General features: G+C 44.2%; 1 protein-coding gene across 2 annotated transcripts in view; it reads right to left on the bottom strand.

Moving 5' to 3' along the window:
• Positions 1 to 13,789: 13,789 nt before the first annotated feature.
• Positions 13,790 to 18,881, bottom strand: part of LOC126162380 (lysosomal acid glucosylceramidase-like) — a 518,384-nt gene continuing 513,292 nt past the window's right edge. The window contains exon 10 of one of the 2 annotated variants that reach the window (XM_049918851.1): positions 13,790 to 13,935. In XM_049918851.1, coding sequence (XP_049774808.1) covers positions 13,818 to 13,935 — 118 coding nt within the window. In that variant the 3' untranslated portion in view covers positions 13,790 to 13,817. The remainder of the gene's footprint in view (positions 13,936 to 18,881) is intronic. The other variant, XM_049918849.1, reaches the window with a different exon arrangement.

Raw genomic sequence — 18,881 nt, 5'->3', positions numbered from 1 at the left:
CAAACTAATGTTACTCAAAAAGAAATAACTTTGTAAATAACTCAACAAATGGCTAAAAATACTGTAAAAAGTAGTTTTGCAAATTATTGTATGCGGTTCAGCAGAAACAAATTGGTTTGTGAGTAAATCAACAAAAGAAAAATTGTGAATTAAAAAATGAAAAAATTCCGTTCACAAGTTATTATTGCAAAGAAAGAAATTGTTGTCAACAAACCATTAGTTAATTTTTTATATCATTGTTAATATTTCCTGACTCTTTCACTATAGAACTGTTGTCTATATTAATTCGTTTATAACAAACTTACGCAAGTGAACTAGTTATAAAGGAGGAGGTGGAGAGAGGAACCAGAATTTTACTCGTCCAGGAGGGGGGGGGGGGGGGGGAGTTCCCATCGGTCGCGGTTTCCTATCAATTTTATGTTACAAGTGACCGTTTGACTGTTAATGACCTTGAATAAATCTTGTGTAATTGACTATGGTATGTGGGTACACCCCCCATGAACCATGGACCTTGCCGCTGGTGGGGAGGCTTGCGTGCCTCAGCGATACAGATGGCCGTACCGTAGGTGCAACCACAACGGAGGGGTATCTGTTGAGAGGTCAGACAAACATGTGGTTCCTGAAGTGGGGCAGCAGCCTTTTCAGTAGTTGCAGGGGCAACAGTCTGGATGATTGACTGATCTGGCCTTGTAACATTAACCAAAACGGCCTTGCTGTGCTGGTACTGCGAACCGCTGAAAGCAAGGGGAAACTACGGGCGTAATTTTTCCCGAGGACATGCAGCTCTACTGTATGATTAAATGATGATGGCGTCCCCTTGGGTAAAATATTCCGGAGGTAAAATAGTCCCCCATTCGGATCTCCGGGCGGGGACTACTCGGGAGGACGTCGTTATCAGGAGAAAGAAAACTGGCGTTCTACTGATCGGAGCGTGGAATGTCAGATCCCTTAATCGGGCAGGTAGGTTAGAAAATTTAAAAAGGGAAATGGATAGGTTAAAGTTAGATATAGTGGGAATTAGTGAAGTTCGGTGGCAGGAGGAACAAGACTTTTGGTCAGGTGATTACAGGGTTATAAATACAAAATCAAATAGGGGTAATGCAGGAGTAGGTTTAATAATGAATAAAAAAATAGGAGTGCGGGTTAGCTACTACAAACAGCATAGTGAACGCATTATTGTGGCCAAGATAGACACAAAGCCCATGCCTACTACAGTAGTACAAGTTTATATGCCAACTACCTCTGCAGATGATGAAGAAATAGATGAAATGTATGACGAGATAAAAGAAATTATTCAGGTAGTGAAAGGAGATGAAAATTTAATAGTCATGGGTGACTGGAATTCGTCAGTAGGAAAAGGTAGAGAAGGAGACATAGTAGGTGAATATGGATTGGGGGGAAGGAATGAAAGAGGAAGCCGCCTTGTAGAATTTTGCACAGAGCATAACTTAATCATAGCCAACACTTGGTTCAAGAATCATAAAAGAAGGTTGTATACCTGGAAGAATCCTGGAGATACTAAAAGGTATCAGATAGATTATATAATGGTAAGACAGAGATTTAGGAACCAGGTTTTAAATTGTAAGACATTTCCTGGGGCAGATGTGGATTCTGACCACAATCTATTGGTTATGAACTGCAGGTTGAAACTGAAGAAACTGCAAAAAGGTGGGAATTTAAGGAGATGGAACCTGGATAAACTGAAAGAACCAGAGGTTGTAGAGAGTTTCAGGGATAGCATAAGGGAACAATTGACAGGAATGGGGGAAAGAAATACAGTAGAAGAAGAATGGGTAGCTCTGAGGGATGAAGTAGTGAAGGCAGCAGAGGATCAAGTAGGTAAAAAGACGAGGGCTAATAGAAATCCATGGGTAACAGAAGAAATATTGAATTTAATTGATGAAAGGAGAAAATATAAAAATGCAGTAAATGAAGCAGGCAAAAAGGAATACAAACGTCTCAAGAATGAGATCGACAGGAAGTGCAAAATGGCTAAGCAGGGATGGCTAGAGGACAAATGTAAGGATGTAGAGGCTTGTCTCACTAGGGGTAAGATAGATACTGCCTACAGGAAAATTAAAGAGACCTTTGGAGAGAAGAGAACCACTTGTATGAATATCAAGAGCTCAGATGGCAACCCAGTTCTAAGCAAAGAAGGGAAAACAGAAAGGTGGAAGGAGTATATAGAGGGTTTATACAAGGGCGATGTACTTGAGGACAATATTATGGAAATGGAAGAGGATGTAGATGAAGACGAAATGGGAGATAAGATACTGCGTGAAGAGTTTGACAGAGCACTGAAAGACCTGAGTCGAAACAAGGCCCCCGGAGCAGACAACATTCCATTTGAACTACTGATGGCCTCGGGAGAGCCAGTCATGACAAAACTCTACCATCTGGTGAGCACGATGTATGAGACAGGCGAAATACCCTCAGACTTCAAGAAGAATATAATAATTCCAATCCCAAAGAAAGCAGGTGTTGACAGATGTGAAAATTACCGAACTATGAGTTTAATCAGTCACAGCTGCAAAATACTAACGCGAATTCTTTACAGACGAATGGAAAAACTGGTAGAAGCCGACCTCGGGGAAGATCAGTTTGGATTCCGTAGAAATGTTGGAACACGTGAGGCAATACTGACCTTACGACTTATTTTAGAAGAAAGATTAAGGAAAGGCAAACCTACGTTTCTAGCATTTGTAGATTTAGAGAAAGCTTTTGAGAATGTTAACTGGAATACTCTCTTTCAAATTCTGAAGGTGGCAGGGGTAAAATACAGGGAGCGAAAGACTATTTACAGTTTGTACAGAAACCAGATGGCAGTTATAAGAGTCGAGGGGCATGAAAGGGAAGCAGTGGTTGGGAAAGGAGTGAGACAGGGTTGTAGCCTCTCCCCGATGTTATTCAATCTGTATATTGAGCAAGCAGTAAAGGAAACAAAAGAAAAATTCGGAGTAGGTATTAAAATTCATGGAGAAGAAGTAAAAACTTTGAGGTTCGCCGATGATATTGTAATTCTGTCAGAGACAGCAAAGGACTTGGAGGAGCAGTTGAACGGAATGGACAGTGTCTTGAAAGGAGGATATAAGATGAACATCAACAAAAGCAAAACGAGGATAATGGAATGTAGTCAAATTAAGTCGGGTGATGCTGAGGGAATTAGATTAGGAAATGTGACACTTAAAGTAGTAAAGGAGTTTTGCTATTTAGGGAGTAAAATAACCGATGATGGTCGAAGTAGAGAGGATATAAAATGTAGACTGGCAATGGCAAGGAAAGCGTTTCTCAAGAAGAGGAATTTGTTAACATCGAGTATAGATTTAAGTGTCAGGAAGTCGTTTCTGAAAGTATTTGTATGGAGTGTAGCCATGTATGGAAGTGAAACATGGACGATAACTAGTCTGGACAAGAAGAGAATAGAAGCTTTCGAAATGTGGTGCTACAGACGAATGCTGAAGATAAGGTGGGTAGATCACGTAACTAATGAGGAGGTATTGAATAGGATTGGGGAGAAGAGAAGTTTGTGGCACAACTTGACTAGAAGAAGGGATCGGTTGGTAGAACATGTTTTGAGGCATCAAGGGATCACAAATTTAGCATTGGAGGGCAGTGTGGAGGGTAAAAATCGTAGAGGGAGACCAAGAGATGAATACACTAAGCAGATTCAGAAGGATGTAGGTTGCAGTAGATACTGGGAGATGAAGAAGCTTGCACAGGATAGAGTAGCATCGAGAGCTGCATCAAACCAGTCTCAGGACTGAAGACCACAACAACAACAACAACATGTGGGTACAGTGGGTGGTCCTCTGGGTGACTCTGAATGTACCACATACACTTGTTGCTGATTCGCCTAGTGGATTGGAGTATGGGGTGAGTTTTAATATAACAAGCCCAAATGTGTGATCTGACTATCCCCTTATCATTTTCCCTGAGATAAAACCGTTATCCAGTTTAGAGCCGACGCCTGATAATTACTTTTAGATATCTAACCACAGACAGACCAGCAACAAGCTAGTCCCACATTAAAATTTTCGTTCTTACCAGCGAAGTCTAAATTTCTCTCTATGTTGTTGTTGTGGTCTTCAATCCTGAGACTGGTTTGATGCAGCTCTCCATGCTACTCTATCCTGTGCAAGCTTCTTCATCTCCCAGTATCTACTGCAACATACATCCTTCTGAATCTGCTTAGTGTATTCATCTCTTGGTCTCCCTCTACGATTTTTACCCTCCACACTGCCCTCCAATGCTAAATTTGTGATCCCTTGATGCCTCAAAACATGTCCTACCAACCGATCCCTTCTTATAGTCAAGTTGTGCCACAAACTTCTCTTCTCCCCAATCCTATTCAATACCTCCTCATTAGTTACGTGATCTACCCACCTTATCTTCAGCATTCTTCTGTAGCACCACATTTCGAAAGCTTCTATTCTCTTCTTGTCCAAACTAGTTATCGTTACGTTATAGTTTCTCTCTAATGTAGCTGGAATAATCTGTTTTCGGATCCAGTTATGATACCTAATTCATCATCACAAATCGCTAAGAGTGTGCTGCTACTAAACTTCGTTTCCCTGGTGTAGAGGAGCCTGACGTATTGAGCCTCCGGTTTCAGACCTGTATTGGGCTCTAAACATGAGGAGTGAGTCGGTTCTGGATACAATGGAGCAAATGTTAGCCGTACGCTCACTCAGCGTGAGACGTGCAGCCACAGTCGATGGAGGCTGTACCTCTTGTCCATGAGAGGTAGTTTCAACACGGTATACAAGTGCAGAAGGGATCTGGTCAGTGTATATATGGCGTCGGCATCCTTCAGGAGCCGTTGAATTACAAATTGTAGATATTCGTTAACAGCGTATTTTATGCCTTTTTCGAAACAGAACTAAGCTCGAGCAGGTTTGTTTGTGAAGTCATTAGCCAGTCTTAGTGGTCATAAAAAGATGTTAATTTCGGTATCGGAACAAATTCCAAGAGAATGAAGTAGGAAAGGGATCACGTCACTGCTAGAGGACAGCCGCGGTCGGAGAGAGCATCTAGCCTGAGCCGGCAGAATCCAGCTGTTGTCACGTAATTTCTGTCCCACGGCCCCTAAAGGCTGCTCACAACTAGTGCGTAAAGGGATATTGTCTGCAGAACACGTTCCACAGGAATAAACAACCTCCACTGAAGCGACGATCCTACTTGACCCACAGGCCACAATGAGATGTAGTTGAACATTACACTAGAATATGTCGTTTTACCTATGTTGGCTCTTGTGGACTGCACGGTGATCAAACATTGTTTGTGAATAACGCAACCAGCCAGCAGCACTTTTAAAAGGCTTCATTTCATTGTCATAACCAGTTTTGGGCTACCATGCTCACACTCCCAAGCTGCTGGCCTTCCTCGTGCCAAATGCTGCAGTGTGGCCTAGCCCAACATTGAACACTCCGTGTACATTTAGGGTATACGTGCCGGAGCGTAGTCTACGATGTCATCTTCAGATGAGTAACATTTCCCATTACATTGACGTGAAGTGCTCTGAAGTAGTAGACTTCGAAATTGATTAGAATTTTAGAAGCGCTGCCTTGGTAACGTAAGAATCGAGCCAAACAGGTCAGCACACAACAGCCAGGTGGAATGTCAGCAAGGAAAGACTACTGATGCTACAAGAATAGAGCCACAAGACAGAGTAAATTGCTACACACCATAAGAGCTGGGTGACCAAAGAACAGATATGGCAGAATGACACCATAGAGGGAGGAGAATGCCGTCCTGTGTTGACCATGCAGATTGAAGTAAGAAGGCATAAGTGAAATACAAGAAGGTTTATTCAGCATGCTGTCACTGCGGAATATACTCGCTAACGATTATGAAAGGTGAAGGTACGACGTCTTTCAGTTGCACATGGGGCATCCAGGAAGATCACTAGTCAATAAAAGCAGGTAAACTGTAGTCATCGTCGCCTTACAATAGCAATACATGTTTCTGTGCGTCCAGTGGCTTGTACTCAGTTTCCAGATGGCCACCCTGTAGGAAGAAACTGTGTTAGTCCGTTCTCTGCTTGTTGAGACAGTCTTGGAACTCTGATGGAACAGCGAGTCCTGCAAGGAGGAGTTTGCGCTGCAAGCTTCAGTGCTGTCGTTCGAGTCAAGACTGATGGGAAGATGCGGGTGACATCCAACGTCAGCCCATCTGGAGACCTAACTAGTGGGCTCAGGGAGCAGTCATCATGGAGGGGCATGCTCTAACTGCTGTCCACTTTCCATCCCTGCAGATGTACTCTGATGCTGTGGGCTTTCCTCCTGCCGTGTGACCCTGCCCAACATGGCACATTCCAAGCTGGCGTTGCCCGCATCTCGTGGTCGTGCGGTAGCGTTCTCGCTTCCCACGCCCGGGTTCCCGGGTTCGATTCCCGGCTGGGTCAGGGATTTTCTCTGCCTCGTGATGGCTGGGTGTTGTGTGCTGTCCTTAGGTTAGTTAGGTTTAAGTAGTTCTAAGTTCTAGGGGACTGATGACCATAGATGTTAAGTCCCGTAGTGCTCATAGCCATTCACCACATTCCAAGCTCAGGCAGTGCGTACTTACAGGGGCACTGTCTAGGATGTCAGAGAGTGCTCCCTGGTAATCCACAACGTCGTGTTACTAACACCAGAGTCAATGCAGGCACCACCACCTGAACTGCAGCCAATGTGCTGTGACGTCGCAGAGTGTTGAGTATGTACCATGACAGCTGCAGCATCCATGACAGCGCAGCGCATTCGGGTGTCAGTGCATTCAGGCGTGGCTAGCATTCTTCTGCCTGCCGCCACTGCTGGCAGCCATGAATGAAGAAAACGCTTTATTTTGGAAAATCAGTGCTTGTTTGTTGATGATGTTTCATTAGCGCCTTCAGACGCTGACCTGGCCATCTCCCACCGAGCTACAGCTCACCCAAGTCTGACGGGTGACTCTCTGGCCTGACTGACATCGACGACCTAACACCGTCACCTAACGCGCCATTCAATCACTGGTCGCTTACAAATGCTTTGGTTGACTGCAAGTAAATATCGTTTGTTTCTGCACTGCACAAACATTTGAACATTTACAGACAGTTTAGATGTTCGTCCTTATGCTGGGTGGTTGCACTGTTCACTGAAAACTAGAGGAAAACATTAAAACATAAAATTCAAAAATTAAATAAAAAAATTAAACACAAAAGAAACTGGCTAGTGGCCTGCATAATGGCAGTGCACGACAGCAGTTTGATATTAATGTCCGTGAGCACTTGGAAAACACATTGCGCTGAACTAGAAGGGGATGTAATGTGTCATGTACCGTGCGACCACCAGATCACACTCTTATGAATTTCTTTTTGCCTATAGGGTTATACGAAGCTGTTGGTTTACGAAGCTCCAGCAGGGTCCTGACTGGCTGTCTCGTCCTACAATGGACGACAAGGATATTTGTGAGAGTGCGAAGAACTGTAAGCGTCCAGAATGAGATTTTCACTCTGCAGCGGATTGTGCGCTGATATGAAACTTCCTGACAGATTAAAACTGTGTGCCGGACCGAGACTCGATCTCGGGACCAACTGAGCTACCCAAGCACGACTCACGCCCTGTCCTCACAGCTGTAATTCCTCCAGTATCTCGTCTCCTACTTTTCAAACTTCACAGAAGCTCTCCTGCAGACCTTGCAGAACTAGCACTCCTGGAAGAAACGACATTGCGGAGACGTGGCCTGAACCGCGGGACTGCTACGGTCGCAGGCTCGAATCCTGTCTCGGGCATGGATGTGTGTGATGTCCTTAGGTTAGTTAGGTTTAAGTAGTTCTAAGTTCTAGGGGACTGATGACCTCAGATGTTAAGTCCCATAGTGCTCAGAGCCATTTGAACCATTTGGAGACGTGGCTTAGTCACAGGCTGGGGGATGTTTCCAGAATGAGATTTTCACTCTGCAGTGGAGTGTGCGCAGATATGAAACTTCTTGGCAGATTAAAAACTATTTTCATATTTCACAGCAGTCAGTGCAGGATCCTCCAACATTTGTACAATCTTGATCCTAATTGTTTGGGACATTTCCTGCGGTCGTCTCAGAACACTTGGTAATAATACAGAGGGTGGACAAAAATATGGAAACATCACAAACATAAAACATTACAATGGCCAACTCGGTGTAGAAAACCGTTGGCATTCAAAACATTTCGATTCGTCTTTGTCTGGCTAAATAAAGGACTTTTGTAGGTTTTAACTGAGTTTCATACCATTCTTTAGCCAAAATAGTGGCAAGTTCAGGTAACGATGATGGGGGTGGAAAATGATCCCGCACCCTTCTCTCCAAAGTAGACCAAAATGGCCAATAATGTTGAGAACCGTTGACTATAGTGGCCACGGGACACGTGACAACTCTTCGTGTTCACAAGACCAGTTCTGGACGATGCGAACTTTGTGAACTGGGTCTCTTTCTTCTTGGAATTCAGCACCACCACAGGGGAGCAAACATTATAACACGTGATTGACCTGATCAGCCAAAATTGTCACATTATCTTTGGCAGTGATGCAACCTTGCATACCACGGTATGGCTGCCAAAATCACCACTGGACCTCAGCCATGTTTAACTCTTGGGACCTAACTTCGGTCAGAAGTTGCAGTGTGACACAAGTCTCATCCGAGAAAATGACATTCTCTAATTCCTGCATAGTCCAGGCTTTATGGCGTCGGGACACCACATTTTCCTGTTAGGCGTGTACACAGAGTGATGGGTGGTTTTAGAATTCCAGATCGCACTGCAGTTTCCTGCTTCTTGATCTCCCTTCAAATTGTTTTGGTGCTGACAATGTTCGCGATTGTGCCACTCAGTTTTGCCGTGACTTTTGCAGTTGTCGCTCTCTTTTCTTCTTCACAATCTTCTTCAATGCCCGTCTGTCACTGTCGCTCAACACCCACTTTCTTTCGCTTTATGACTTAGTGGATGATGCTTTTCGGCTTTCCCTATATGAGGAATGATTTTTCATTAGAGTGCCTCATACAAAGGAAATCCCCCATCGCAGCCCCCTCAGATTTTGTGGTAAAATGGCTCATTGGATAGCCCGTCAAAAACTGAACACAGATCAAGCATGAATACAGGGAAAAGGTGTACTGAACTGTGAAGAAAAAAGCAAAGTAGAAACAGTGAACGATAGAAGTATAAGAAATGCAATGAAGAGCAGCGTGTACCAGCAATGGTGAAGTGGTTACAGTGGTAGATTGCCCCGCGGGTGACTCGTGTTCGGGTCTCTGTTGTAACCTTTCTTTTTCACAACATTATGAAACGTCCGTCTGGTCACTGAAATGTTTGTTCTCTTCCTTGTAGTCTCGGCTGTTCTCATACTATACTATGGTTATAAAGTGTAAGTCATGAGGTAAGAATACATTATAGTCGCAAGTAAACGTGATGAATAGTGAGAGCAGGCGAGATACTACATCGACGTCTCACAGAAATGAAAACAACAAACAGACTGGTGTGAACTATGTTACAACAAAAGCATTGAAGAGTCAGATCTTCCAAAGCGGAGCGCAACTTCAAAAACGTTAAAAACATATGTTTTGACAGAGCACAGCGAAACTAATCAACTGTCACTCTAGGCCCCTTCCTTACACGTCGCAGTTGTAAACGCACATTACACCACGACACAAACACAAATCTGGATACAGCGGGAAAAAAAGCTAGTACGAAGAAACATGGGTCGCTCCGTTGACAGACCAACACCGTGACCGCTCTTTTTTTTTTTTTTTTAAGAATTTCATTTTGTTCGCTAGCGTTCGTTGCATTTGTTCGGAGCTGACGTCCCATGACATCCGCTCCAGTTCATCGTTGATCCATTCACTGAGCTGTTTGTTACAGAGGGCAGCTAACCCTCTCACTGAATACACTGAGCTACCGTCCGGCTACCACTGGGCCATCACGACTTTGCTCACTCAGCGTGCTCTATATTGCACTTATCATCCTTCGTCCGCTCACTGTTCCTATTTTGCTTTTTTTCGCAGTTCAGTACACCTTCTTCCTGTTTTCATGCTTGAGCCATCTTACCACTAAATCTGAAGGGGGTGTGATGAGGAGTTTCCCTTGTTAGAACACCAAACACCTTTGTTACGGGATCACCTACCATAACAACATCAACAATTAGAATTTAATTATAATATACTCATGACCACACAGAACACTGTTCTGATCACTAGAGACGCAACGTATTGAGGACAGAGCACAGATCACGCTCGTGGTCAAATACAACAGCGTAACCTGCAGGCTTCGCTACCATTCACATTTATTTTCAAGCATCCCGTTCTCGAAGTATTTCCACGTTTTTGGCCATCTTCCCGTATCTTCTTCATTCCGTATGTAATTTGAAGAATACGTCAACCCTTTACTGTGCCAGTCGTCAAAGCCATGAAGACTATCAAAAGACTGTCACTCTCCTCCGTTTACTGCCTGTTATTCCAAAACACACTCTCAAAAACAGTTTGAAACGGTTATCAGAGTTAAAACAGTTCACAAATCGCCTTCCTCTGATTAAACAGTAGATGAAAAATTTTCAAATCAGCCAGGATCTCGGTAGCCATTGGATCGAAGTAAAGCGAGTACTCTGTTCAAGAAACAGAGGAGGAGGAGGTATACTTGGAAAAGGCCGGGTGATAAGGGAAGATTTCAGTTAGATTACATCATGGTCGGACAGAGATTCCGAAATAAGATCCTGGATTGTAAGGTGTACCCAGGAGCAGATATACACTCAGATCACAATATGGTAGTGATGAAGAGTAGGCTGAAGTTTAAGACATTAATCAGGAAGAATCAATACGCAAAAATGTGGGATACGGAAGTACTAAGGAATGACTTTCTCTAAGGCTATATATAAAGCAATAAGGAATAGCTCAGTAGGCAGTCCAGTTGAAGAGGAATGGACATCTCTAAAAACGGCCATCACAGATGTTGGGAAGGAAAACATAGGTGCAAAGAAGATGACTGCGAAGAAACCGCGGGTAACAGGAGGAATACTTCAATTGATCGATGAAAGGAGGAAATACAAAAATGTTTCGGGAAACTCAGGAATACAGAAATACAAGTCGCTGAGGAATGAAATAAATAAGAAGTGCAGGGAAGCTAAGACGAAATGGCTGCAGGAAAAAATGTGAAGACATCGACAAAGAAATGATTGTCGGAAGGACAGACTCAGCATACAGGAAAGTCAAAACAACCTTCGGTGACATTAAAAGCAGGGGTGATAACTTTAAGAGCGCAATGGAAATTCCACTGTTAAATGCAGAGGAGAGAGCGGATAGGTGGAATGAATACACTGAAAGGCTCTATGAGGGGGAAGGTTTGCCTGATGTGATAAAAGAAGAAACAGGAGCCGATTTAGAAGAGATAGGGGATCCAGTATTAGAACCAGAATTTGAAAGAGCTTTGGAGGACTTAAGATCAAATAAGACAGAATTGATATATAACATCTCATTAGAATATCTAATTCGGGGAAGTGCCAACAAAACGACTAATCACATTGGTGTGCAGAATATATGAGCCTGGCGACATACCATCTGACTTTCAGAATAGCATCTTCCACACAATTCCGAAGACAGCAAGAGCTCTCGGCTGCCCAACGCTCCCTTTCTCTCTGCTGGGGCAGCACGTCTCGTGTGCCGGCGCTCAAAAGCTGGCCATTGCCGGCAAGAAAGCGCGGATTCGGGTTTCCAACAACCGATCGGCCACACAATCGATCACCGTCCCCCTGCTCTACCAGCGTTAAATTTTGGTTTTGCCGTTCCTAATCGAATGAGTCAGCCCAGCACCTTGCATGTCGCAAAGAGGTATGACAATGCTACAGACCAATACTAACTTCCTGTGTGTTGATGCGCGTTTTGTACTCGAAGACTGGGAAATTTCTGATGTGTTGCCATGCTTTTTCGAATAGTAGGAGTTATACCCTTTCCTGATATTGGCAACAACACTGAATCGTCCTTACCATGAGGAGTTTTTTGAAAGTTGAGAAGGAAGTTTCCAGATTAATCTTCCGGCTTCTGCCTGTTGCGGATTGGTGCTCTGTAGCTGATTTTGGGGAAATGTAAGCGTTCGCAAGTGTACATAGCACGATCCATACTCTGAGAAGCTCGCTATTTATTTGTTCTGCCACTCAATTAAATTTACGAGCTATCAAGATGAGGAACTGTTATTACGAATTCCCCATACGGTCTTCCTTGTAAGTTGGTACGTCCCACATTGTGTGAGCGTTTTCTTTCTTTTTTGTATTTTGTGACAAGTTTTTACAAAGAACTTGCTATTAAGAATTTTATGTGAATTGTGTCCACCATACAGAGTAAATAAAAACCTGTTACACTCAGACCTGACTTATATTTCAGGACGCCTTAATTGATGTACAACTTTTCCATGGTTGGGCAACCCACAAACAATAAATATGAAGTGTTATATACCTAACAAGAGAAACACCCCATCGCACCTCCTTGAGAGTTAATAGTAAGATGGCCCATTGTATATCCCGTCAAAAACTGAACGCAGGTCAAGAATGAAAACCGGAAGAAGGTGCACTGAAGTGGGAGAAAAGTAGCCAAGTAGAAACAATGAACGGTCCAAGCTCAAGGTGTGCGACAATGAGCGCACCTCCGCAGCGACGACGTCGTGGTTCTGTGTTTGGACTGCGAATGGGGACATCTGTCTTCAAGTCTCCCTCGTGCCACTCTTTTTTTCACAAATTTAAGAGCTGTACGACCGGTCACTGACGTGTCTGTTCGCCATATTCAAATTTGTGTCTTTATCATGGTTTCACGTCCATTTGCAACAGCGAACTGTAAGGGAAAAAAATGCTTCAAATGGCTCTGAGCACTATGGGACTTAACATCTGAGGTCAACAGTCCCCTAGAATTTAGGACATCACACACATCCATGCCATAGGCAGGATTCGTACCTGCGACCGTAGCAGTCGCGCCTAGAACCGCTCGGCCACCGCGGCAGGTAAAATGTAAGGGACCTCCAGATGTACTCATCTCCTATTTGTTCTACACAAATACGACATGTTGTGACTCATGCGTTCCGTTTTGGAAGTTTTGACTCTTGAACTCCTTTGTTGTGACATAGTTCACATCCGTTTATTCGTTGTTTTCACTTCTCTGAGAGGTCTACGTGACATCTCGCCTGTTCACACTATTCGTCAAATTTACTTGTGTTGGTAAAATATTCTTGCCACTTGACTCATATTCTGTAACCAATGTATAGTATGAAAATTGCCAAGACTGAAGAACTGGAACAGATACGTCAAAGACCGGACAGAAAATTCACAACTTTGTGAAAAGAAAAATATGGTACCACGAGGGAGATTTGAACATGGACCTTCTCCGCATTCCAACACCGTGACCATACAACCAGGACTCCACTGTTCTTCCAATTCTATCGATGTTGCGAATCTTGAGCTTGGATCGCTCACTATTTCTATTTTGGTTCGTTTTTCACAGTTCAGTACACTTCTTCCTCTTTTAATGCCTGATGTGTGTTCAGTTTTTGACGAGCTATCCAATGGCCCATTTTACAAGTAGATCAGAAAGGAGTGCGATGGGGAATTTCCCTTCTAAGTTGTTGTTCTCATTGTGATGGTGCCCTCGTTGTGTGCAGTTGCCGCATACAGCCAACATCAGTTCAAACATGAAGAGAGACGCCACGAAGTTTGAAGGTAGAGTCTGAAGTGTTAGGTATACAAAGCAGGAGGGTTGTTGGAAGCTGCAGTGGAACATAGAAACAGAGATTTTTCAGTAGGTGTGTGTTTATTTGGTCTGTAATACAAGTGTGTTTGTAGAGTGCTGTGGTGCAGAAGCGGCATTCAGACAGTGTTGCCGGCACGCCGGTAGACGAGCGTGTGCATCGAGTGGGCGGGCAGCGACAGCGACGCCTCTCCCAGCTGGGGGTCCGACACCACCACGGAGCGCCGCGTCCCCTGCCTGACAACACACAGACAACGGGGTCAGCACACAGCCTACCACGCAAACAGATGTACCAATGGGCACTGATCTCTACAATATCCGGTTGCAGCACTCTGCTCTATGAACATAGTACTAGCTAATAAATTTTCGGTCAGTTGTATATAAACAAGGATTATTGGTTTCTGACTGTATACGCCATTTAATTGAGTGTAGCAGTGTCTGAAGCAGGGAATTGTCACAAACGACATTATTGCAGTACTTCATTAGAAGATACCCACACAACCAGAGTAATTTCTTCCTTCTCATAAGCTACAGACTTTACAATCTGTCTTGTGGTTACGTTTTTGCCAATGGAAACAAAAATATTATGTGTGGTTTGCATCTTTAATGTGTATATCCTGCAGAAAATGATAACCATTTATAATACTATGAGGTGTGGTCACATACATTGCCGCAAAAAAGAATGAGTACGCCTGGAAAGACGACATCGATTTTGATCCGATGACGGCATACGCCAACCTGGAGGACAGTGGATATACTGATAATGGTTTCAACTTAGTCCGCCAACAAATAGGGTAGTGGCATAGGTACCTGAGTGCCATCTGTGTCTGTCCTCTAATAGTGAATGCGCACCCAGAAGGCTCAGTGTGGTGCAGACGTGTGAAGCAAAAAAGCAATCATTCCACGAAGATGCACGCGTGCTTCCTACAGCCAACTGAGCGAGTTTGGAAGGGATCAATTTGTGGTCCTTTAGGACAATTGTCACACAAATTGGACGTGCAGCGTCAGTTGTGCAACAATGCTGGCGTCAGTGCTCACGTGAACATTCTCACACACGTAGACGAGGTTCTGGAGGTCCACGCAGCACAGACGCTCGTCAGGATCGTCGTATTGTAAAGGCAGCAGTGGCAGATCGTACGGCTACTGCAGCACGGGTAAGAGAGCGTGTGTGCCCAGACGTGTCAGCACGAACTGTTGCGAACTTTTTGTTAGCTGGGAGACTACAGGGACGCAATCCATTGGCCTGTCTTCCACTTACACCACAAACTCGACATGCCCTGTCGTACCGCCAGAGGATCACTTCGAAAATGGAATGGCACGCTGTGGTCTTCAGCGATGAAATTACACGGGAGCGATGGTTGCTTGCGTGTACGATGTAGATGTGGTCGGCACTGTCTCGTATAGCGCAAGGCACACTGGTCACAACCCGGGCGTTATGATTTGGGGTGCGATAACCTGGAGGTGACGTTAACCCGCCCTCAGATCATGCAGACCCTTTCTTTTGCCATTCGTGGAATAGGAAGGTGATGCGTAGTTCCAACAGGATAATGCTCGGTCACACACCGCCTGTGAAACTCAACGTGCTCTGCAAGATGCGCGGTAACTTCCCCAACCAGCACGATCTGCGGACTCTGGACTTGTCCCAAATAGAGCTCGTATTCGATATGATGGTACGAGAAGTGACTTGTGCGACTCAACAGCCAACAACTCTTACAGAACTACGTGAACCTGTCCAACAGGGTGGCGTAACGTATCCTAGGACAGTATTCGCTATCGGCAGGTGGAGGCTGCACCACTTACTAATGTGGGGCCATTCAGTATGGATCGATAGCTGGTACCTCATAACCACTTATGCTATTGGTCTCTCAATGTTATCATCGCATGTACTCCATAAACAATGTTGCAAACAATAAATCTTGAGTGAATTGGAAACCTCTATACTAACTTTTTCTGGGAGTGTAGCTCTAATTATCACTTCGTAAAATAAAGTTATATACTTGATATATTTCTTTGTTTCTAGGTATCTCTCTGTACTTATGGTACACATGAAATTCCTGCGCCACAGTACCGGAGCACGCTGCAAAGGGAGACAGAAGAAAATGCCAAAACGCACTGATGAAGTCGAGTACCGTCCGGTAATTAGTTTTCTGCATTAAAAGGGGAACAACGCCGCAACAATCCATGCTGTAATGATAGAAGATTACAGTAATAATGTACCATTATAACAGACAGCGGTTATGTGTCGCAGACGCTTCCAGTAAGATAATTATGAACGATGTAAAACGATGGGGCAGACCATCTCTCTGAGAAGAACCGGGAATCGCAAGATAAGTGCAGGCCGGGGTGCTAGACTACCAGCATGTCGCAATCGGTGTGATATCGGAAAAATCTCCAATGGGTCGGAGTTCACAGTCTTACACAACATTTTGAAGATGATAAAGGTCGCCTGCGACTGCCTTCAGCCAATCAAAAAGCCAGCTGAACAGATGCAGCAGTTGTTGTGTCGTAGCTGAGTCCTGTCCTGCCGATCCAGATAACTCCTTTAGCCATCCTATTCCCATCAACGAATGACAGGTCTATCCCCACAACACCGAGACAAAGGAGCAAACCAAGCAGTGGAACCACCACCGTCCGGAAAAGCAATGACGCAACTATCAATGGGCAAGGTTAGAACAACTTACGGGTTTGCTGCCGGGTGACGTCGTCGACCACCGCCGATAATTCGACAGGAGCCACACCCTGCCATTCTCAAGGCACAAATGCAAGGAGGAAGAAATGTGCAAGGAAATCTAATACCTCGGTTCACAGAGGAGAAACAAGGAAGATACCACACACAGAACAAGTGTCAACACAAACAAAGATGACCACCACCAGAAATATCGATAGTGACTAATCAACAGGTGAGGTAGCAATAATTCCGTCCCTCTGTTTTTTGATGAGAGATAGAGCCGGATTCCAAGCAGCATTTAAACAAAATCCACAATCTCTGTTAATAAGGTTGCTTGATAGTTTCATTTCAACAGCTTCCTTAATAACACTATCCCAATAGTTGGACGTGCAAACCAGAATTTCCGTGTTGTTGTATTCCATAGGATGACGGGTGTCAAGGCAGTGTTCTGCAATAGCGCATTTGCTCGGCTGTTGTAAGCGTGTGTGACGCTTATGTTCAATACACCGGTCTTCCACAGTCCTGATTGTCTGACCAATATATGACATGCCACAACTGTAAGGACTACGATAGACCCCAGCCTTACGCAAACCAAGATCACCTTTTACGGACGCCAACAGGGCTTTAATCTTAGAAGGTGGTCGAAAAACACATTTCACATCATATTTCCGCAAAATACGGCCAGTCCTGTTGGAAATTCTTCCTGCGTAAGACAAAAAGGCCGTAGACTTGTGTGCCACTTGGTTGCTATCGTCACTCACCCGTTGCACAGAAGGCTGATGGCGCAACGCACGTTTGACCTGCCTCTCACTATAACCATTCTGACGAAAGGTGACGTCAAGATGTGATAGCTCAGTTGCCAAACTTTCAGGGTCTGAGATAACGTGGGCCCTGTGAACCAAGGTACGAAGTACTCCTTCACGCTGAGCTGGATGGTGAGAACTATAAGCTCGCAGATACAAGTCAGTGTGAGTACGCTTCCTATAAACAGAGTGTCCCAACGTACCATCAGTCTTCCTTTTGACCAACACATCAAGGAAGGGAAGGCATCCATTCTTTTCCACCTCCATAGTGAACTGAATATTAGGGTGGATTGAACTCAGGTGTTCCAAAAACCGATTTAAATTCTCACTACCATGAGGCCAAACAACATAAGTATCGTCTACATATCTGAAAAACACGCAGGTTTCAAAGTCGCTGACTCCAATGCACGTTCCTCAGAGTCCTCCATAAACAAATTGGCCACAATAGGTGACAACGGGCTTCCCATTGCAACTCCATCAGTCTGTTCGTAGTACTGACCATTGAATAAAAAGTAAGTGGAAGTCAGCACATGTCGAAACAAATTTGTTAATTCAACACCAAGCTTAACCTCAATTAGTTGCAACGATTCAGAGAGGACCGTGAGTGAAAAGAGAAACGACATCAAAACTGACTAAAATATCAGAGTCATTCAAACGCAATCCCTGCAATCGACGTAAGAAATCTGCAGAGTTCTTAATGTGGTGTTCACACCTACCTAGTAGCAAGATATTTAAGCTACACGATATGTCGGAGCACCAATATTAGAAACAATAGTCCTCAATGGGACAGCCTCTTTATGGACCTTAGGGAGGCCATATAATCGAGGTGGTACAGCACAGTAAGAATTAAGACTTGATAGTCTCCTGTGACAAAGAACTTTCCTTCAGGAGGCTATTGGTCCTTCTCTCAATACTCTTAGTAGGGTCAGCACCGATTTTGCGATACGCCGAATCAGAAAGGAGAAACTGCATCTTTTGAATGTAATCGTCATTCTTCAACAAAACGGTGGGGTTTCCCTTGTCTGCAGGTAAAATAACATCAGGATCCATTCTGAGTGAACGTAAAGCAGCCGCTTCAGCTGCTGTAATATTACACTTGGGTGGACGGGCCCCAGTCAACACACGGCAAGCTTCCCTCCTAACCTCTTCCGCAGCCTCTGAAGGTAGTTTATACACAGCCTGTTCGATAGAATTAATAAAATCAACGACTGGTAAACTCTATACGTCGGTGCGAAGTTCAAACCTTTCCCCAGCACAGACAAAGCTGCGTCGTCAAACGTCTTCTCCGTGAGATTGATCACAGAACGTCGAGAACTAAAATTAGAATTAGACACTGAGCCAAGGAAACGTTCAAACTTCGCCGAATGACGAGCAGTTGCAGATTGAAATTTCCAGTCATACTGCGACCAAGAGGCACCGTCCACCCAATCCCAAGAAAATTCAGAGACATTAGACGCCATCATTAAATGAAGCTGAAATAATTCCTTAGAAACAAAATCTAATTGACGGCGAGTATAATGGATCCTTTCACGAACAAGAGCTAAATCAGCACGTTGCTTGATGCGATCGGCGGCAGGAGAATTAATATGATGCACAACCTTAGCAAACCTTCAGTAAAAACGATAATGCACATTCCAACCTTACTCTATTGCTGCGAAGTTTATCCAACCTCCGCAAGCTACGATACATTTCCTCCCCGTAGAGGTAAACAA

Source organism: Schistocerca cancellata, chromosome 2, assembly GCF_023864275.1.
Source record: "Schistocerca cancellata isolate TAMUIC-IGC-003103 chromosome 2, iqSchCanc2.1, whole genome shotgun sequence".
Taxonomy (NCBI): Eukaryota; Metazoa; Arthropoda; class Insecta; order Orthoptera; family Acrididae; genus Schistocerca; species Schistocerca cancellata.
The sequence above is the reverse complement of the archived record's forward strand: the minus strand, read 5'-3'. Positions and strand labels throughout refer to the sequence as shown.